Source organism: Monodelphis domestica, chromosome 6 (assembly GCF_027887165.1).
Source record: "Monodelphis domestica isolate mMonDom1 chromosome 6, mMonDom1.pri, whole genome shotgun sequence".
NCBI classification, from domain to species: domain Eukaryota; kingdom Metazoa; phylum Chordata; class Mammalia; order Didelphimorphia; family Didelphidae; genus Monodelphis; species Monodelphis domestica.
The window spans coordinates 259,951,738-259,975,023 of NC_077232.1; the positions used below are offsets into that span (position 1 = coordinate 259,951,738).

At 40.0% G+C, this 23,286-nt stretch overlaps 1 protein-coding gene across 6 annotated transcripts in view; it reads right to left on the bottom strand.

The window, feature by feature from the left end:
- The window catches only part of NFKB1 (nuclear factor kappa B subunit 1), a 167,646-nt gene extending 164,630 nt beyond the window's left edge, over positions 1-3,016 (bottom strand). For 2 of the 6 annotated variants that reach the window (XM_007495875.2, XM_056803145.1), the window contains exon 1: positions 2,100-2,333. Coding sequence is in view for 4 of the 6 variants with exons in the window: in XM_007495877.3 (XP_007495939.1) it covers positions 2,340-2,377 (38 nt within the window). In the remaining 2 variants the exon portion in view is untranslated. The other 4 variants (XM_007495877.3, XM_056803144.1, XM_007495876.3 and 1 more) reach the window with 4 other exon arrangements.
- Positions 3,017-23,286: the final 20,270 nt, after the last annotated feature.

The following is a 23,286-nucleotide window of genomic DNA, read 5'->3' on the forward strand; positions in this document are numbered from 1 at the left end:
TTTTTTTTGCTAAAGATTTTTGCTAAGAATCCAGAACTCAATCATTTTAGATCATGACTTAAATAATAAAGGTTTTTTTCATTCACTCATTCCATTTATTCCTGTTGAAGGGGGCCTTTCCTTTATATGAAACTCTTTTACAAGTTGAAGCCTTTCATAGCTCAGGTGGATATTTTGCTGACAAATCTGAGTTGAAGGTCTATCAATACTAAGCAGATAATTTATAAGTAATATCTAGCTGACTGACTGATAATTTCAATAAGAGTCCTGGTACATCTCTCAGTACATACCTTCTTTGCATTTTAATGATTCAGTTGCATGTATATATGAAAAACAAATGTAATAAATTTCTCCTCCAGAATTCTGTCTTCCCAAACTCACTAGGCTCAAGTTAATGTTCTACTTTGTATCAGTGAAATTCTGTCTCTATACAGACAAAACAATCAAAACAATTCAAATGGTTTTGAATGGGGAAATTCCTCATCATTTACTACCCAGCTGTTCTGGACTTCATCACTGTTTCCAGAAACTTATCTTCCTTGTAAGATGAAATCAACCTCTGAAACCCAAACCTTTTCTAAGCACCCCCTTCTCCTGACTCACCTCCCTCCCTGTGACTGAATAGGGTAGTGGGGGCACATAGGAGACCTCTTCCCAGACCTCTTCCCACTTAAGGAGCAGACCCAGAGCACCACCAGACTGTGAGATTTCAACTTTCTTCTGGACAGGCATCCTACTCCACCCCACCCCACCCCCAATTTTTAGTTGCTTTTTATGCATTATTTTCCTCACGAGATTGTGAGTTCCTTGAGAACTGTGACTACCTTTTTGCCTTTTCCCCCTGGTTCGACAAGTGGTTGACACATAGTGGATGCTTTAAAAAAATATGACTAACTTCAAAAAACAGGATGTGAAGAATTGTAAAATTCAACATGTTTTAGTTGAGCTCTTGAATTTTAATGGTTTTCTTTCTAAAAGACAAAAAGGAAAGCAACCCTGTCTACCCAGGAAGCCTAGTGACTCCCAACAGTAACACTGTTACACCAACTGGGAGTACCTAGCTTCCTAACAATGGGAAACATTAAGATTCTGGGAGGATCTCTCTGGCTGATTCCAATACAGTAACTGGTTTTGGGCGTGTCTGTGTGTGTGTGGAAGTTTAATAATTCTTGTCATAGTTATTTAGTGATATTATACACATTTGGTCCAAACGCCACCTTCATAATACATTCCTAGAGTTATTATACAATAAATAATCCAAGATTTAGAAGAAGTTACTTTGATAAAAATTCATTAAATTGAACTTGAGCCCTATAGCCTTGGTTTCTATTTAACCTTCACATATCCAGTAAAAAAATAAAAAGAAAACAAATGTCTGTGTTTAGTTTGCCTATTTCAAATGTGAAACAGAAAACGTCGAGTGCTAAATAATTGTACTATAGAAAGTACATACATATGAGATTATATATACAATGCGTCCCAAAAGTCGGAGAGCAGTTTTAAAGCTACTCTAACTATGGTTATAAGGACTTACTGCACTCCGATTTTTGGGACACCTTGTCTAAATATATGCCGGCACCACCATGGTTTACATAAAAAAACTAACGACCGGTCCCGGTACTTGAATCAGACTGTACTCAGAACCCCTCGCTCCCTTTCTTCAGAAAGAGGGTCTTGGGATGATAGACGTCATCTTCGGTTCCAGTGAAGAAGGGGGCCCGTTTTCAGCTAGGGGATAGCAGCTAGCTAACGAGCCTTGGAAACTCCAAAAGGTTTGCAAAAGAAGAGAAATGGGTAGTCTTCTCTCCTGCCTTCACTTGGTCAAAGGCCCTTGGATAAAGATTAAATTCAGCACTTCATCCTCATTCCCTCCCCCTCTCCACCACAGACACACGCAGTATAGGCACATGCACCCAAACGTATGCCTTTAGTCATCGCCCCCCCCCCAAAGAAGACAAATGAAGTCTCCCCAGCTGTCCAAGATGCCCAGAATTTTTCCTCCTTTCGGAAGGTGGAGGAGGCGAAAGGGATTGAGAAAAACCCAATGGGATGAGCCACATGGTTCTTGGGCGCCCCTGAGCAAAGCTGCACCCCCTCACCTCCAAATCCAGGGCTGCCCTTTTTCTCCTCTCCCTCTAATCCCATACCCCTCGCAACTGGTGTCAACCTCCTCCAGCGGGCCGGGTAGGAATGAGGAAGTCTCGGCTCGGGGCTTGGCGGGGTGGGGATCTGCGAGAGTGGGGGCTCTGGGCGCTGAGAGCCGCACCGTGCGATCCGCACCTCCCCTGCCTCCAGGAGGAGCCTCCTCGCCCGCCCGCCCGGCCCAACTTTGTTCTTACCCTTTGGAGGGGCTGCTCTCCGCGGCCTCCCAGCTCATGCTGTCTCCCCGCTCCAGTCCCGCAGGCAGGAGGGGAGGGCTGGCCAAAGGAGGCAGGAGCGGCCGGCTCCCAGGGAGGGCAGCGCGCGCGTGCTTCAGCCGCACAGAACCTGGCACCCGGCAGCACAGCGCATATCTAGCAGCTCGGGCCGGGGAGGCGAGGGGAGCCACTGCCCGCGCGCCCTCTCCAGCGGCCGCTGCGGGCGCACCGTGGTCCCCGCTCGCTGGCTCACTCCTCCTCTCTCCCCGTAGCAGCTCCGGCTGCCGACTGGCCTGCGGGCGGGCGGGAAGGAGCGACGGGAAGGGGAAAGGGGGAAGCTGTCAGCGCGTCCCCTGGCCGCTCGGGTGGCGAAACCTCCCCTTCCTGCTAGCGGCTTGCGAGCGCACTTCTCTCTCTTTCTCTCGTTCACTCTCTCACTTCCTGGCTGGAAATTCCCACTGACGTTGAGCCGGAGAGAGCAAGCAAGGCTAGACGCATACACACACTCACACACTCACACACACACTCCCAGTCTGGAGGCGGGGGAAGCCCGCTCTCCTGAGGGTGGGGGTGGGGGGAGTGCAGGGGGGAGGGCTGGAGACCCGGGCCAGGGCTACCGCGGCGCCCCAGTTCGACCCCTTCCCCGGAGCGCAACGTCAGGGACGGGAGGAGGGACTTGGACTTGGCCGCGCGCGCCGCCTTCCAGTTCCTCGGCCTGGGCTGCGAGTGCCCCGGCGCAGCACGGCGCGGGGAGGGCCCGGGGAAGCTGCTGGGCTGGGGCCAGCGACCGGGGGATCCAGCGGCTCCAGGCTTAGGACCTGGGCGAGGGCAGCAGAGCACCTGCTACTGAGTGCCTCCCAGGAATCGACTGAGGGTCTCCCCACCCATATTGCTGCTGTTGTTATTGTTGCCGTGCGCCTTGACTGAGCAAGCCTAGCCCAATCTTAAACCCAGCCCAAGACGATAGCTGTGTAGCCCTGGGCAAGTCACTCAACTTCTGGCTACCTCAGTTTCTAAACCTGTAAAACGGAGATAATAATATCACCTCCCTCCTAGAGTTGTTGTATCAAGTGAGATATGTGTAAAGCGCTTTGATAACCATAAAACACTATATAGATGCTAACTATACTTTTTAATAATAATCACACTTTATAACAAATACAGGCTCTGATCGTTACTCTACCTGTGTGGCCAAAAAAAAAAAAATCTCTTCCAAAACAAACAAAAACCCCTTACCTTAAGTTGTCTGTAATGATTCCCCTTTCGGGATATTTATTAAAAGTATGGAGCAGGAGGAAGGAGAGGAGATGGATGATGCTGACAGTAGATGCTGACTGTAGTCACTTACATAGCCCTCCATGCATCTCTTCACTTTCCATTGGGTGAACTGATATTTTAGATTGGCTCCATGCTCCAAGCCCACAGAAACTTTAGGTGGGCCTTCTGTAAGGAGCCTCTGGCAGACCTTAGGAAAAAGACAGCCCAGGTAAGATGTGGATAGCAGATAAGGGAAAGTGTCATCATGGAGGAGCTCATAGATTCATTGGAGAATAATGGCCTAACTATCAGCAGAATTGTGAACTGATTTAACCATTCTGGAGAACAATATGGAACCATGCCCAAAGGACTATCAAACTGTACTTATACTTTGACCCAGAAATACCACTCTAGGTCTGTATCCCAAAGAGATCAAAGATAGGGAAAAGGACTTATTTGTACAAAAATGTTTATAGTGTTCTTTTGGTGATGTCAAAGAAATGGAAACTGAAGGGATGCCCATCAGTTTGGGAACGGCTGAGCAGGTTGTGGTATATGATTGTGGTGCATATTGTGATGGCATAAAATGTGTATTGCAACATCCTCCTATAAGAAATAGTGAGAGAGTAGCTATGTGGCTCTGGATTGAGAACCAGACCTAGAGACAAAAGGTCCTGGGTTCAAATGGGTTTCAGATACTTCTTAGCTGTGTGACCCTGGGAAAGTCATTTAACCCCCCATTGCCTAGCCTTTACCACTCTTCTGCCTTGGAACCAACAAACAGTATTGATTCTAAGAGGGAAGGTGAGGATTTTTTTTTGATGACTTGCAGAAGGATTTCAGAAAAACCTGGAACATATGAACCAATGCAAAGTGTCGAGTAGACCCAGGAGATCACGGTACACAATCAAAGCAATATTATACAATGATCAATTGTGACTGAGTTATTCTCCAGAATATAATGATCCAAACCAATTCTGAGACTAATGATGAGAAATACTATCCACCTCCAGAGAAAGAAATGATGGAGTCTAAATGAAGATCAAAACATATTATTTACTTTATTTTTCTTAGGGTTTTTTTTTTGGTCTGTTTTCTTTTGCAATATTGCTAACATGGAAATCTATTTTGCCTGACTTCATATGTATAATATATATCAAATCCCAAGGAGGGAGGAAGAGAAAAAGGCAGGGAGATAATTTAGAACTCACAACTTTAAAAAACAAATGTTAAAATTGGATTTTCCATGTAATTGAAAAGAAAAGAAAAGAAGAATGATGGCTTAGGCCTGCTAGCCCAGAAAGAAATAGAGATCATAGAAAAACTAGGCTTCTAGTGTTCATACAAGAAGTCTTCTTACTTCCTTTTGATTGCACCCTCCCTTCACCCTTACTCTATTCTACCAACACATACAGAATAGTGAGGCTGACATTAACCAATCTAATCTTGATAAGATAATGATGACCAGGATCTAAAATTTTAGGTTGGTGACACTTTCCACTCATGGAAAGATCTTGGTGAAAAGGCCTGAAAATGAAAGTCTAATTGGGGTCTAATTCTGTCACTAATTTTCATATTACAAAACTGATCAAGTTTTTTATTCTCTGGCTCTTTAATCTTCTCAAATATATCCAGAGTTTCTTCTAATGATTACATGGCTGAAACATGGTGTTTGAAATGTTTTAGGTTCTTTGGAGGAAAAAGCCAGTGAAGTCCTTTGAAGTCATACTGCATTTTTGAAAAAGCTTGGTAAAAGTGGGATGAGTCCCCATAAAATAACTCTAGATGTCACTGGGAACTTAGATCCCAAAAGAGAAAATTTCATTGGAGGTTAAGGGAAGGGAAATGGCTTTATCCCAAATGAGGGAAATGACAAGATTAGTTTATTTTGGTTTGAGGAGTGAATGTGACTACTGAAGGACTGGACATTTGTATTTTATAATGTGTTGTCCTACTTTTGAATTCTATAAAAATGTCATTTTCTCTATGACATTTTCCCTGATTCCCCAAAGTCATTGAGGATGACTCCTCCCCACCACAGGACCTTACAGACCACTTTGTTTTACAAGTGTTTAATGCCCAGCTCACTGACTATTTTGTATTATGCTTATCTGTACTAGTTAAGCCTCCCTAAGAAAACTGTGGAGTCCTTGAGAATAGGGGCTGTGCCATCAAAACTGTATCTCCTTCATTGCCCAGCATGGTACTTATAATTTGTTTATAATTTCACAGAATTGAATGACAACTCTTTACATTTTGCTTTAAGGAAAAGTTCTAGTTCTAGTTCTGGGGAAATTGCCTAATATTTGTGTAAATCCCCATGGGAGAAAAGAACCTCCTCTTATAGGTTGGTAGAAATTATCTGTTGTTATTAATATATTCATAAAGTATTTTTCTATTGCATGCTTACTCACAAAATGTCACCCTTCTGGGGGCAGGGAGGGGAGAATTGGGAAGGGCACCAGAGAATGAGTCATGAAAAAGAACCTGGGGAAGTAGGTGGAGCTTATAAATGAGAATGTGGATTTAGTCCTTGGATTCAGAATATGGTAGCCATCTCTGCTCTACCAATGAGTTTAGAGCTCATTGCAGCCCTCAGACCAGAAACAGAGACTTGGAAGGAATTTCAAGATAGAGAAGATAGAGGGAAGTCTTCTAAATCTCAACATGTCCCAAACTAAACTCATTATTTTCCCCCACCCCCAATCCTTCACTCTTCCCAATTTCTTATTACTATTAATTGTACCATCATCCTCTCAGTCACCAAAGCTCACAACCCAGGGATGCCATCCTTGACTCTTCACTCTCTCTCATCCTCCCATATCAAACTTTTTGCCTAGTCCTCCCAATTTTACCATCTCTCATATATGTCTCCTTTCTCTCCTCCAGCATTATCACCACTCTGTTCAGGCCCTTATTGCCCTTCACTTGAACTTGTAAAAGCTTACTGGGTGATCTCCCTGCCAAGTTTCTCTTCATTCTAATCAATCCTCCACTTTGCTGTCAAACCAATATTCCTAAAGAGCAAGTGTAACCAAATCACCCTCTACTCAAATACCTGTGTGGTTGGTTGTCTGTTGTTCCATTGTGTCTGACTCCTTATGACTCTATTTGAGGTTTTCTTAGCAAAGGTACTGGAGTGGTTGGATATTTTCTTTTCCAGTTTATGAAGAAAGCTAGGTATGCAGGGTTAAATGACTTGCCCAGGGTCACATAGCTAGGAAGTGTCTGAGGCCAGATTTGAACTCAGGAAGATGTCTTCCTGACTCTAAGTTTGGCATTTTATTCATTGCACCACCTTGGCATTTAAATCCCTTCAATATTTGGACTCCCCTTGCATCTCTTATCTTTTTATACCTTACTCTCCCCTACATCCTTTATGATCCAGAGACACTAACCTCTTTGCTCTTCCATAAACAAAACATTCCATCTCCATACATACCAGCTCCCAACTCTATGTATGTCCCTTGCTGTTCTCCACATCTGGAACTCTCTCCCTCTTCATCTTTGCCTCCTGCTTCCTTCAAGTGTCACCTAAAACATTCTTTCTATAAGAAGCCTTTCTAGATCCCCCCTTAAAGCTAGTGCCTACCTTCTATTGATTGCCTCCAATTTATCTTGTCTATACCTTCGTCACTTGACAGTGAGCTTCTTGAGAGGAGAGATTGTTTCTTGTTTTTGTCTTTTTAAAAACCTCTAATGATAAGTGTGTATGTCTGGCACATAGTAGGCACTTAATAAATGCTTGTTGACTAACTGGCTAGCCTTGAAGGAAACCTCTATGAAGGAGGAAGATTCCAGAATGAATGTTATTACTTGTTTTACAAGTGAGGAAATTGAGGCTTGGAGGTTGTGACTTATCCAAGCTTTAACAGGTAGTAGGTATTTTAGATTCCATGTTCAATGCTATTTCCACTCCATTATAGTGTTTACCAATATAATATCCTAATAATGATTTAGACATATCATAACACCTCCATTTCTGGTCAGATGTAAGTTCTTAGGAGAGCCAAAAGGACTTAAGTCTGACCACATCTGCCAGTGAAGCTCTCAGTCTTTGAGTAAGACTGGGCATCCATACTAATTTTGAGGCTGGATCATGACAGGTCATTATATTTTGAAGCTTAAAGAGATTACATTTTAGAAATGAGGAAACTGGGATGGAGAAGTCATACTTCGATTGGTGGAGTAGAGATCTTCGAGGCAGGGTTGAGGTAAGAATCAGTAATAAGAATTCAAATGTCAACAAAACCAATCTGTGGCTAGATTGGAGTAATTTTAGGAAAATACCCCTGTACTCTTTGTTTTGTGACTTCTTTCATTTTCTCTTAGTTTACCAGTTTTCCCTTCAGGGAAAAAATCCCAGTCTAGTTATGACAACGTTGGGGTGGGGGAAAGGGATTTGTTCACACCCAGACCAAGAGAACCAGAAGAATGAGGGTGCCCCTGGAGGTCAGATATTATGTCTCCAGGCACCTCTTTCTCTTCTATGCTCTCTAGTCATCTATCTCAGAACCATTTCCTCCTGCCCCAATGAGCTCATACATATATGTGTGTGTATGTACATATTGTTTTCAGGATTACAAGCTCTTTCTTCACTCACTCCTTTCCTACCAGGAAAGATGCTGTTACTACGAATTTCACTTTTAGAGTGGTTGCATTTAAGACAATTGTTATGATACCTAGGGATATTCTAACATAATACAAAGCAATACATTTCTTAAGTGAAGGAGAGGGGAAGGATAGGCAGAAAATCTGATGCAGTGTCCCAGACATCACACCTGATCGTCCTACTTTTAAGATTGACCTTAGAATTAAGTATTGGGAAGAGGAGGAGACCATATGGGGTTTTTTGGGGGTGGATGGAGAGTGGTAGAGGAATTCAAAACTACAGAAATGTACATGCCTGGGGCTGCTCACTAATCCTTAGGCACAGTCCTAAGGATGTAATGGGACAGAGAAGCTCTACTGTGTAAGGTCTGGCCTGTCTTTATGTTGGGAAGCCCTGCTGACATATTTAAGATTTCTCTTGGGAGCTCTGAGCTGTATGTTCCCAGAGAAGGCTAAGAGTTAATTTCCCTATGTAGGTTACAGATGCAAATAAAAACACGCATGCAATATTTTTTTCCTCGTTCCTCATTTAACAAGTGTGCTGGCTACACACAGTAGACTAGATTCTGTCTAGTGAATCAGAAGAATGTAAGAGCTGGAAGGAGCCTTATAGATCTTCTAGTCAACTCCCTTCTCATTTTAGTCTCGGACTTTTTGCAGGGGGTGGGGGGGGGTGGCAAAAGCAGAGCCCAAACCACCCCAGAGATATTCAGGACTTTGTTCCATCTGGCAAAATAGGGGCCCAGGTTGGAACTGTTACTAATCTCATTTCTGCTACCACTTATTTTTCTCACCAACCCTTCTCCCCTGTTATTTTTTTAATATGTCTCACAGCTATTAATGGATTTTATATCTGTAGATATATTTATATATGTATGTACACAAATATTTATATTTTGTATGCATTTATATATTTATTATATATACAAATAAACATATAAATATTTTATATGTCTATAAACATATATATATGTTTATATATATATATGTGTGTACATATACCCCTCATTCCTCTTTGAGCTTGCATTGGAAGTGTCTGGAGCCACTGATGCCTGTTAGTTCCATCCTTGTACACAGACAGTCAGTGGAACAAAATCCCTAAGAGATTGTATATGTTAAGGAGAAAAATAAACATTTTGTGCTTGAAAAAAAACAACCAGTAAGTAATATATATATATGAAGAGAAGTGTGGTGTGGTGAAGTGCATGGGGCATAGAGTTTGGAGTTAGAGGACCTCAATTTGAATCTTAGCTCTGCTATTTATGACCTGTATGACTCTGAGCAAATTCTATAATCTCTCTGGGCCTTGGCTTCCATATCTGTGAAATGAAGGGGATAGACAGGATGAGCTGTAAAGTATTTTCTCAATTCTAAATCTATAATTTGAAATTTGGGATTTTACCAAATATCGGGTACAAATTGAAATCCAAAAAATGAAAGACCAGTAGAAACAATATCTGTGTCCCTTTTGTTGGTAGCCAAGTCTTTGTCACATCACACACTGTCTTCTAAAGAGAGAGGATGCCACTGCTTATATGGGAGATTGTACATTTGCCTTTAAAACTTTAAAAAGGGGCAGCTAGGTGACTCAGTGGATAGAGAGACAGGCCTAAAGGTGGGAGGTCCTGGGTTCAAATGTGGCCTTAGATACTTTCTACCTCTGTGACTCTGGGCAAGTCAGAGTTATTTTACCCCCTTTGCCTAGCCCTTACCACTCTTATGCCTTGGGCAAATTCCATAATCTCTCTGGGCCTTGGTTTCCATATCTCTGAAATGAAGGGATTGGACAAGATCAGCTCTCAACATACAGTATTGAGTCTAAAGGTTTATTAAAAAGAAATCTAAAAAAGCATCAGCTCCAAAACACTAAACCACTTAACTTTAGTAAAAGAACTTTATCTAATGGATACCTTCTAATGGTTTGGACTTAACATTTTCTTGGGAAAGCCAGATTTGCAGATGGCCAGCTTTGTTGTCAAACGGTTGACTTTAGACTCTTCTAGAAAGGTCTCCATTCTTCAGAATGGGTGTAAATTCTGCATTTGCCTTTGCTGTATGCTTATCTGATACCCCTGTATATATTTCTTCAAGAGAACCAGGAGTTTTTGAGATACCCTTCCACACCTAATAGACTGGCTAATATGACCAAAAAAGGAAAGGGATAAATATTGGAGGGGAAATTGGGAAATTAATGCACTGTAGGTAGAACTGTGAACTGATACAACTATTCTGGAAAAACAATATGGAGCCACACCCAAAAGGCCATAAAACTATGCATACCCTTTGACCCAGCAATAGCACTACTGGATCTGTATCCCAAAGAGATCAGAGATAAGGAAAAAGAACCTTCCTGACAAAAATATTTTTAGCAACTCTTTTTGTAGTGGCAAAGAATTGGACACCAATGAATGTTTATCAGTTAGGGAATGGTTGAACAAACTGGTATATAGTAAGAATGAAAAACTTTTACACCATAAGAAATGATGAACAGAATGAGTTTGGAAAAAGTTGGAAAGATTTGTATGAATTGATGCAAAGTGAAGTGAGCAGAGCCAGGGTAACAGTGTATACAGTCACAGAAATACTGTATCATGATCAACTGTGAAGGACTAAGCTATCATCAGCAAAACAAGGTCCCAAGGTAATTCCAAGGGACTCATGATTTAAAAATAAATGCTATCCACAACCAAAGAAGGAATCTTGGAATCTGTTGGAATTTTATTGGAGGTCAAAGCATGCTGTCTTTCACTTTGTTTCCTTCATAAGTTTTTTTATTGTATATGTGGCACATATCTTTAGTCACAATGTAGGGGAATATGGAAATATGTATTGCATGAAAGTATTGATATAACATATCATGTTATTTGCCATGGGAGGTGGCAGGGAGGAGAAGAGGGAGAGAATCTACATTGAAAAATGTCAGGAAAAATTATCAAAAATTGTTTCTATGTTTAATTGAAAAAATAACATTTAATTAAAAAAAAGAAGACTGGAAGTTTGCTGGAGCTAGCTCAAACTCTGGAAGCTGATTGTTAAATTTTCAGTATGAGTATTTTCATCAGAAAATACTACAATCCAAACTTGATTGATTGTTTTGATTGTCTAGTCTTAAGAAGGTGATGGAGAAAATGTTAATAAAGCAGAAAAAACCTAAATGGTGTCTTAAACATTTACCTATACAGTTCTGAATAGGACCTACCAACATTCTTACTGTGACAAATGATGAATTATTATGAACATCTGGAGGAGTCCATCATTGTGCAAGTAACATCTGTTCTAGTAAATCATCACTCATCGTGTTGGAAATGAGATTGAAACTTTGAGGGAAACATAATCAGGGCTTGCTGGAGCCCAAACTGAAAAGGGATGGCTGACTTGTCTAAATTTTGGAAATCTCAGTCTCACTACATTCTTAAAAATTCTTACCTTCTCTCAATAATGTGTATCAGCTCCAAAGCAGAAGAGCAGTAAGGGCTAGGCAATAGGAATAGAGTGACTTGCCCAGAATCACATAGAAGCACCAAAGGCCAGATTTGAGGCCAGGACCTCCTGTTTCTAGACCTGGCTCTCAATCCACTGTGTCACCTTGCTTCCCCCTCCTCATTACATTTTAATGGTGACCATATTTAATTCAAAGAAAATATTTTAAACAATTAGTGTAGTCTTAACCAAAATAATTTTGTGCAAGTATTTCACATAGAATGATTTTTCTTCTACCTAAAGAATCAATAGCTAAAAAACTTTGTAGATATTAGGAATTATTTGCCAACATACTTGTGTGGCTCATAGAGAGAACTACATTTCCTTTAGGAAAACACTTTCTAAAGGAAGAGATAAGGGAAAAACATTTTTAAAAGCTGAAATATTTTTAATAGAATTGTGAGATTCTAATAGTATTCTAATTAATAGAACAATCATTACAATGCACCTTCTGGGTCAGTGGTGGCAAAACTTTTAGAGACTGAGTGCCCAAACTGCAACCCTAATGCTACATGTGAATCACCCACCTTACCGAAGACAGGGGAGGGAGAAAATTGGGCTGCTGGGCAGAGGAGTGGGTCATTTGAGAAATGTCCTCAGGCATGTGTGGATATGGAGAGGAGAGCAGCCAAAATGATTTTCGTCATCTAAACCAGCTTCCCACCCAGAGCAAACAATTAATTTGATGAATCTTTATTAAGTCTCTGTCACATATGGGGTACTATATTATGTACTGAGGATATGAAGATGAAAAATTACACACTGGAGGAAGTATTGTACAGAAGATAAGGCCATGGATTTGGCCTCAGAGAAGCTGGCCTCCAATTCTGGCCCTGGCCACCTTCTAAATGTCTTTTAACCTCTCAAGACCTCAATTTCCTCCTCTATAAAATGTATAGGTCAGGGGTTCTTAAACCTGGGGTCCTGGAATATATTTGAAAAAAAAATTTTAAACTGTATTTCAATATAATTAATTTCCTTGGTAATTCTTTAGATTTTATCTTATGCATATAGAAATCTTATTTTGAGAAGAGGTCCATGACACAAAAATGTTTAGGAACACCTGGCCTGGTCTAAATGGACTAGATGATTTCTACTATCCTTTCAGTACTAAACCTCTGATCCTATGAGAGACATATCCTGCCCTTCAAAGAACTTATACTCTAGTAAGAGAAGGCAGTATTTTAGAATAGAAAGAGGGGATGAATCAAGAGATCTGGGTTCAAATTCCTTATTATGGCTATGGAAAAACTATTTAACTTGTCAGCTTTAAGTTCCTCCTTTTGTATAACTCCATCCCCAAAGCCCACAGGTATAGGACTCTCTCCTACTAGCAGAGATCCTTCCCCTACCCTCATTGAGTTGGCTTCTATGCTTGGCACTCTCTCTCTTCCCTTTCTCCTATGCCGCATTTTGTATGTCTCACTCTTTCTTGAAAATGCTCTGCCCCTCAGGATTGGTGGCATTGAGCTCCACCAATGAAGAGAAAGTGCTATATTAATGGGCTGAAGTTACATTTGAAATGGGCTTAATAATCTTGGTATTAGCTTCCTCCTAGGGATGCTGTAAAGAAAGCACTTAATAAGCTATAAAGTACTACCTATATAAAAGGTAAAATGATTGTGATTATCATTAAGGGGATAACATATACAAATAACTGTAATTCTAGGTAGGAAGGTGAGAAGGAAGGAAATAAGCATTTAAGGGCCAACTATACGCCAGGCACTGTGCTAAGTGCTTTACAAAGATCTCATTTGATCCTTAAAACAATCTTAGGAAGTAGGTGCTATTATTATTATTCTGATGCTACTATTATTCCCATTTTACAAATGAAGAAACTGAGGTAAATGACAATTAAATGACTCACTCAGGTTTGCACAGATAGTGAGTTTCTGAGAGAGAATTTACTTTATAAAGGAGGTTGCTTGACATTTAGGAAATGACCAAACAAAATGCCTCATTAGATTTTTTTAAAAAACGTAAATGTATTTTACATTATAAAATCCAGTTAACTCTCTCCATCCCTCTCCTCCCCATACCAGAGAGAGAACCATTTGACAAAATTATATATATATATATATATATATATATATATATATCTGTGTGTGTGTGTGTATATATATACATAACTATATCTTGACTATTTCTATTTATTGGTTCTTTTTCAGGAGGTGGACAAGTTCTTCAAACAATATTTCTGTGGCTGTAGATAATATTCTCTTGGTTCTGCTTGTTACACTCTTCATACTTTCATGTTGATCTTTGCATATTTTTTCTCTTACATTTCTTACAGTGTAATAGTATTCCTTCATAATCATATGTCATAACTTGTTTAGCCATTCCCAAATTAATGGGCATTCCTTTAATTTCCAATTCTTTGCAAATTCCTGGCATATGATTTTAAGCTCCTTCATTAGATTCTAAGCTCTTTAAGGGAAAGGATTGTCTTCTGTCTCATTTCATCCTTCTAGTGCCTAGCATGGTGATTGGCATATAGTGGCATTAATAAATTTTGTTAGATTAGATAAATGTTGATTGATTATCAATACTTGTTAAAATTAAATTCATTTTTAAAGGCCTATTCAGTTGTTCTTAGGAGTCATAACTGCCATCCTTTCATTCTAGGCTTTGGCCTTTCTGACATTATTCTTAAAGCATCCTGACATTTCTATTTGGCCCTTTCCCAGTTTTCTTTACTCATCATGAGAATGGGGAAACTGGTGTGATTCAATTTGAACTTAGTCATTAATAGAAGCTATTGAAAGGTTTTAGAAATATTTTATTAAGGCTGTTAAAAACTAAAGCCCATGGGGGCTGCTAGGTAGCTCAGTAGATTTTACACCATTTCATGCATGATGCATAACCCCAATTGCCTAGTCGTTACTGTTCTGTCCTTGAGCTGTTAATTCTAAGACAGAAGGAAAGGGTTTTTTGTTTTTAAATGGCCCATAAGATCCTCCCCTGATAACAAAGAGAAACAGTTAAGCAAAAACAAACCAAACACCAACGTCTTCTGATCACATACATAGGGGTCCAAATCTATAGTCAACTTTCTTTGGTGAGCTTCTCAACATGTTTTTAAATTCATTAAAAAAAAAAACAACCTGCTCAACACTGCCCTTATTTTATTTTTTACATAGGAGGGCTGTATGGGTTTTAACTATAGATTTAATTAGAGTATGTGTATGTTTAAGCATTGTAATAATGTGTATGTTTAAGCATTGTAATGTATATCTACATATTATATTGTGTATATGAATCATCTCTAATTTGTAGTTAATTTAATAAATCTAATGTGTATGTCTCTTAAAAGAGACAATGAGAGAGAGAGAGAGAGAGAGAGAGAGAGAGAGAGAGAGAGAGAGAGAGAGAGAGAGAGAGAGAGAGAGAGAAGAGAGAGAGAGAGAGAGAGAGAGAGAGAGAGAGCAGGAACTTAAGTCCCATTGTCAGCCTTCTGGAATGAATTGGTCACTGCTTTGAAACTGGATTCTGATGTCCTTTGCTCCAACAGGTTGTTGAGCAGACAAGTGGCAGGACCTGACCTATGACTAAGGAAGATTGCTTTGGCAGTGGTATTGAGGATGGATTAGAGGTGGAAAGAAAGGGAATGGGGAAGTTTGTTATGGACTAAGGGAGTAACCTGAGTGGGTGGTACTGAAAGTGTAGGCAGCTGCATAGATGCTGTGATTATGATGGAAGCTAAATAGGGTAACAGAAGTAGTAGGAACTCTCTAGCTGAAGGGAATTCAGAGGAAGTCAAAGGGTGGGGTGCCATCTAGCATTGCCGGTGTTACAAATTTGCATCCATAGGTAGGCCAGCAATTGTGACAAATTGGAATTTTCCTGATCTAACTCATTTATTATTAAACATGAAAGTCCTCAGTCTTGCACAAAATCCCAGCATTCAACATTCTCTCATCTAATCCATCTGATCCAATTTATACCTGGACAAGAATCTCTTTTGTAAGTCTCCCCAGCAGAGGGTCTCCCTGTATTTTCTTGGAAATTTTCAAGAAAGGAGAACACACCAAATCTCAAAACAGTCTGTTCTACTATTGAACAACTTCAATTGTCAGCAAATTTTCCCCCAATTTACAGCTTAAGATTTCATGAATTGGCAGAATCTGTGCATAACAGAATATTCCAGTTTGGGACATTTTGAATTTAAGGTGTCAGCAAGACATCTCAATGGATATGTTCAGCAGAGAGTGGAAAATGTAGGAACAGATAAAGGCAGATTTGGAAATCATATTTATAGGGACAACAATAAAATCTATGAGAAGTAGATGAGATCACAGAGGGAGATAACCAAGAGAAGAGAAGAAAAAACTCAAGATAGACCCTTACTTATGAATGATGGAAAATGATGGAACAGTGAAGGGGATGGTTTTGGAATAAAAATCAGGCAGGTAGGATGTTGGGACAACTACACTCTTCTCCATCTTCTCCATCTCTCATTCCTTCAATTGAACAAAAACCAAAGTCTTCAGTCCTGTAGATGGTTAGTTGGCCTGGAGTCAGAAAGACCTGAGTTCATGTCCAGACCCAAACCTTTAAGGGCTGTGTGCCCTGGCCAAGTCACTTAATCTCTGTTTCAGTTTCCTCAACTGTAAAATGAGAATAATAATGGCACCCAAGAAAATAATAGCTACAGAGTGCTTAGCATGGTGCCTGGCACAGAGTTTGTACTTAATACATGCTTGTTTCCGTCCTCTCATTGGTCACCTTTTGCTGGAAGCATCCTGATTTGTCTGTGTTTTCTTAAGAACAGGACCCAGAACTAAACTCCTTATGTATGTTGACTGGGGCAGCCTTCTGCCATTGGAAACCGGGCCATTCTTAATGCCCCCCATCTAAGATCTCCCTAGTTTGATGTTTTTTCCTACCAAGGTAAATTTTTTGGCTCATGTTAAGCTGATGGCCAAGTAAAATACTTCAACCTTTTTAGTAGGGACTGTTTTCTAGGCATACCTTGTTCATCTTCTACTTGAGAGAAAGTGTGGAAGCAATCCCTGCTAGCTCTGGGACATCTTGTAAATCTGATAAACATATTTCAATCAAGCATTGGTAAAAATGTTGAAAAGGGAGGAAGGAGGAACAGGTTGATGGTTTGTGTAGACAGAGAGACAGTCCAGAGATAGGGGGTTCTAGGTTCAAATCTGCCTTCAAACACTTCCCAGCTGTGTGGCCCTGGATAAGTCACTTAAGCCCAACTGCCTAGCCCTTACCAGGCTTCTGCCTTGGAACCAATATTTAGTATTAATTCTAAGATGAAAGGTAAAGGTTTAAAAAAGAAAAAGAAAATGGATGTGATGGGGGAAGGGAAGAGAATATATACTTGCTACCTTCTAGGCACTGTGCTAACTGTTTTTAACAAATATTTCATGGATCCTCACATGCCAGAAAACCCCACTAGAGACCTTGTTTCAAGCAGACCGACTTATTAATGATTACTCTATAGGGCAGAGCATTCGGGCCATTCAGAATTCATCTAATACTATCATCTAGCCTGTTTTTCCCATCTAGTCCACAAACTTTTGTTTGTGGGAGATACTTTGTTAAATCTGGGAGATCTTATCTCCAGGACTCCCCTAATCTGTTGCTTTAATTGCCCTGTTAAAAAAGGAAATTAATCTGGTTTGGCTTGTTACTTTGAAGCCATCTGGATTTTTATTGACTCTGATTAAACTTTCTAAAAACTCAAAGATTCCCCCGTCTTAGTCATATGCTTTAGAATTTTGCCAAGCACTGGTGAGGCTCCCTGACCTGGAGTTTACAGACTCCATTATCTTTTCCTTTGGGAAAAAAAGGCACCATTGCCCCTTCACCAGACCTCCTGGCATCTTTCCCATTCACTGCAGTCTTTCAGAGACCACCAACAATGGATCAGTAACCATATCTGGCAGGTTTTCCAATCCCAGAACATGTTAGTCTAAGGCTGGTGACTTGAACACCTTGAGTTCCTCTCACTTAGCTTCAGTTTCCACTCCCTTTTAACTAATCTAGAGTTTAGAGCCTATAATCATTAACGATTTCGTGTCTATTAGATAAGTGAAGGCTTCCAAGAGTAATTGTGTTTGGGAAGAGCACACCCTTGGCTGACCAAGGCTTTAGCCTCAGGGCAATGTGGATATTGAAGTCTGGGGACAGAGGTGAGTTCTTTTCTCTTACATTACCCCCTCTGTCATTCTGTCCTTGACTCTTCATGGACCACAATACTTCCCATGACTTTTTTTGGCAAAGATACTGGAGTGGCTTGCCATTTCCTTTCTACTGGATCACCTTTGCCCCTCCCCAACGCCCTTCAAACCCTAAAGTTGGCCAGAATTCTCTCCTAAAAGGGCTCTCTTTGGCTTCCTTTGTTGTGGTGGGTGATTGTTTCTCTGTTTAATACATTCAGTGCTTTTTGGACAGTGGGTGTTGGGTTTGTCTGCTGAGTCATTCTGGCATCCTAACAGAAAGCTGGTTTACTGTGGGCACAGACTATATCTGCCTCACTTCAGTATTGGACACACCTCCCAAAATGCACTTTTCTCAGATCTGACTCCCAACACTCACCTCCCTACCCTGGTGGAAAATGTCACTGGCTCTGGGAGCAAAAAGATTGGGTTCAAATCTGGCTTAATGCTTCCTGTCTGTACAATGTTTGCCTCTTAACCTGAGTCTTAGATTTTTCATCATTCTTTGGACTACATGATCTTATGGTCCTTTCTGTCTCCTAAAATCTCATGTATACACCTCTATGGATCTGTCTCTGTGCTGTGTCTGAAACAATGAAAGTTGCTTCATTATCTACTCACAGTATTTGGTAAGACATTGTATGAATGTAAAATCCAAAGGAAAATATCTCTAAGGGCGGAATGCCAGGCACTGAGGATTTGGAAGGTTACTATATTGTGGGGACTTTCTAGATTCCCTTTAAGGATTCTAAACAAGCAACTTCTTGTACAGTCTGTAAAGGTGGCTACAGAAACTAGGGAACTGAAGCTGAAGAAATCCCAAGAAGCAACAGTTCAATGTTTGTTACCAGACTGTAGAGCCTCTCCTGAAATCTCCTTTTTATGGACTTAGGGAAAAGGAATAATAATATATTCTTCTAGCAGGTAAAAGGGACAGCTTTTATTCATCATCAAGGCTCTGACAATAATCTACTAAAATATTAACCCATAAAGTTAGAGAATTTCATTAAGGGGTGAAATTTTCCTGGCTGCTGTCATAGAGATATACATTGAGTTGGAAGGGCTACATCTTTCTTTCTTCCTTAAGTGAAGATTTCTTATAAAGAAGTCTACATCCTGTTTTTTTATACAGAAATGATTTTTAAAAATACAATTCTTATTACTTCTGTTTAACTCCTCTTGCTGATAAAGTCCCCACAGGGAATGGAGACTCACTTAAATGTCAGCTCAAAAAAGTAATTAGGAAGGTAAATCAACAACAGCAAAAAAAAGTAAGTAAATTATATAAGATGTATTCCAAAGATAATTTTATTATTAGTTGCTTTTGGGGATTATCAGTGCCAAGCCATCTTCTTCCTTTTTTTTTGTGAAGTTAATATAGAATTGACTGTTTAATAATAGTTGTTGATTTATAATTTTCAGGCATATCTGACTCTCTGTGACCCCATTTGAAGTTTTCTTGGCAAAGAACACAGGAGTGGTTTCCTGTTTCCTTCTCCAGCTCATTTTTCCAGATGAGGAAACTGAGGCAAACATGATTAAGTGACTTGCCCAGGATCACACACTGAGGAAATGTTGGAGGCTGGATTTGAACTAAGCAAGATGAGTCTTCTTGCTCAAGGTCCAGCACTCTATCTACTGTGCCACCTACTCCTTTAATAATAGTTATCATTGGGGGCAGCTGGGTGGTTCAGTGGATTGAGAGTCAGGTCTAGAGATGGGAGGTCTTAGATTCAAACCTGGCCTCAGACACTTCCTAGCTGTGTGACTCTGGGCAAGTCACTTAATCCCATTGCCTAGCCCTTACCATTCTTCTGCCTTGGAACCAATACACAGTATTGACTCCAAGAAGGAAGATAAGGGTTTTAGAAAAAAAAATAATATTTATTATTCATATATTGCTTTAAGGTATGCAAAAAACACTTTATGTCCTTTGTCTCATTTGATCTTCACAATAATTTTGTGAGGTAGGTGCTATTATTATTCTCATATTAGAAAACTAAAGCTGACCAGAGTTTGCAACTTGTCCAGGGTCATATAGCTAAGAAAGTGTCTGAAGCAGGATTTTGGACCCAAATCTTCCTGGATTTCATTTGTGGACTCTGTCCACTGAACAATCTAGCTTTTGAAATTTAAGATTTTAAAAATAAAAAACTCCAAACCCCCCCAAACTGAGATTTAAAATCACTCCAAGGTTTACTACCTGTGTGACCTTTGTTCAAATGGTTTCCCCTTTTTGATCTCTGTTTCATCATTTTTTATAAAGGGGTTTGATTGCAAATGATCTCAAAAGTCTTTTGGAGCTCTGAATCCAATGATATCAGGAGAGCTTAGGACTCCTTTCTCTTTTAATTAAATTTTTTGTTCTTAAACATATTTGTAAAAAATGTAATGGACAACGTCAAGTGTCCAATGGTGACATAGAAAAATCCTTTGGTTCTCAAAGGCTATGCCAACAGAGAGCCCAGACTATGACAGATTCTATTATTCTAGAATGGTTTCAAGTATAGTCCCTACACAAATTGGTCTCTCTCTCTCTCTCTCTCTCTCTCTCTCTCTCTCTCTCTCTCTCTCACACACACACACACACACACAAATGAGCCCTTTGTGTCCTTCTGCAGTGAGTGATAGAATGGCATAAAATGACAGAAAAGAAGTAGGGTATGCCTAGAATCATAGAAGTATTTTTTTTTTGGTTGTCTAGATCAACTATAGTCTTTAACTTGCCTGTTGCTATTTTAAATGTAAGATCCTTGGATAATGACCAATTTGTAGACAAACCAATGGAGGAACTAAATTGTTTCAAACCTCCTTCTTGCTTTAGACTAAACCACTGCCTCACTCCCTCATCCCAACTCCATATCCTGACAGTTGCCAAGTCTTGTGGATTCTACTTTCACGTTTCTGTAATCTGTCTCTTTCTGTCCACTCACATAGCCGTCACCCTAATTCAAGCCCTTGATACCTCTTACCTGTTCTATTACAGTAGCAATATTTTATATATATATATATATATATATATATATATATATATATAGTGTAAGCACTTTGACATATATTAGCAGCTTAGATGGTGGAGAGTTTTGAACAGCTTGGTCTTGGAGTTAGGAAAACTTGAGTTCAAATCCAGCCTCTGACACATACTAGCTATATCATTCTGAGCAAGTCCCTGAAAGAATTGAGGGGATTGGGATAGCAAGTAGTTAATTGTGGGAGTTGAGTGAACCACACTGATTCCATGTTGTGATTCGGTTCTGGGGCTAGCTTAGTTCCCTTTCTGTTTAATTATGGGTTTTATCTAAATTCTGTCCTGTGAGAAAAGTTTATTCAACTGTGGGAATTGGGGGAAAAAATCTTATTGCATTGTTTAAGCCTAGTCCTTCATGGTTGGCACACTGGACCACCCATTCCTGTTTAGAGACCTTAACCAAGGACCTAGGTTATACTGACCAGAAATGCATTCCCATCCTAAAATGGGTGCCAGGAGTTTTCTTACTATTAGACATCTCAAACAACTCATATGCCTCATCTGAAAACTGGCCCCATACTGATCAACCAGTTATTGTTTCTATAAGTTCCTTTCATTGTATACAGACATTTGCGGGGAGTGGAACCTCTCTTTTCCTGAATTCAGGGAGTTGTACCTGTTCACCCTCCCTCTCCTAAATTGGAAAGTCCCTAATCTTTCATTCAATTAGAGATCAGATTACCTAATGTTGTATTAATTGCTTCTATTTGATTATTTGTTTTTAACATATGAAAGTCTGTTCCCCACCCACCCACCCCATTCAGGGTCCATCTGCAAGCTGAGGTAGGGGCCAGTGGGTTGGGCAATTGGCATACATTGCTAAATAAATCAACGTGCACAGAAGATCAAACGTGGGTTTCCTCAGTCATTTCATCTTGGCTCATTACACCAATTAAACTTGGCTTTCACTTCCTCAGCTGTAAAATGAGTGTGATGATAATAGCACCCACCTCAGAGGTTGTGAGGATCAAATGAGACAATAATTGCAAAGCCCTTAGCACAGTACCCAGCCTGTAGGAGGTGCTCTATATATGCTTTTCCTCTTCCTTTCCCCTGACAAAATGGTACCCTTTTGAAGCAAGCTATCAGTTTACTATTCTCTTTGCATTCTCAGAACAATGTCTGGCACTCATGGCTAATAAAAGCTTGACACTCGATTTAAGGAAGTTGTAGCTAGATGGAAAGATGACTTCTAGACACTCCTTCAATAAGAAAATGAAGGAACTGATACAGTTGGCATTATTATCCACCCAATAGGAATGGGAAATGCCATTTTATAGGGCATTTGGTCTTCTTTGCTCTGCATATGCTAAATATTAACAAAAAGAAGATAATTATAGTTTTTTCTAGAGGATAAACAAGTAGAAAAAATCTGTTAAAAAGTCCATAAGAATTTCCAAATTAAATCAGCACCTACTTTGACAACTGATGACTTCAATGAGGGCAGCTAGGAAGCACAGTGGATAGAGCAACAGACCTGGATTCTGGAGGACATGGGCTCAAATCTGGTTTCAGATACAGACTAGTTGGGCAAGTCACTTACCTTACCTTGCACTCTTCTGTTTTAGGATTGATACTAAGCCAGAAGGTAAGGGTTTAGAACAAAACAAAAAGAAAGGAAACAAAGAAAACTTCAATGCAAGAGTAGGAAGAGGCAAAGATAAGACATATATTCAAGACTAAACATCAGAATAAGTAAAGAGACTCTAGAGACTAGTGGCCCACACAGAATCTTCTATCATTCTTATATGTCATAAATATTTTCTTCAAGAAGAGGATGAGTAGGGGAAGCAAGGTAGCTCAGTTGATAGAGAGTCAGACCTGGATATGGGAGGTCCTGGGTTCAAATCTATCTTCAGACATTGCCTAGTTGTATGACCCTGGGAAAGTCACTTGACCCACATTGTCTAGCCCTTACCATTCTTCTGCCTTGGAAGAGATTCTTAATATCAGTTCTAAGACACAAGGTAAGAGTTTTCAAAAAAAGAGAAAACGATGAATAGTCACTGGCCAGGTCAAGTACCAAAAATATAGCAAAAATGAAATTGATTATATTTTAATAGGCAAGAAATAATTTAGTATGGAAATCATTCCTGAATCAGATGTCTATGCACATACTGCCAACCAGTTAAAGCAATGATCTGCCATAGTACATAGCTGAGATAAAAGTACCACAGTCTCCAAAAGATTAAAAATGAGCATTACAGAGAGGGCAGCAGAGAGGTGTGGTGGATGTAAACAGGAGAAGAAACCATAACAAATAAGAACTCCAAAGAACAACTGGAGTCAAGGCTGTTGCCATGGAAATGGCCTGGTTTCCAGTCTAGAGTGAGGGGTAATTGATAGATAGCCCAGGAGATAACCTGACAACCCT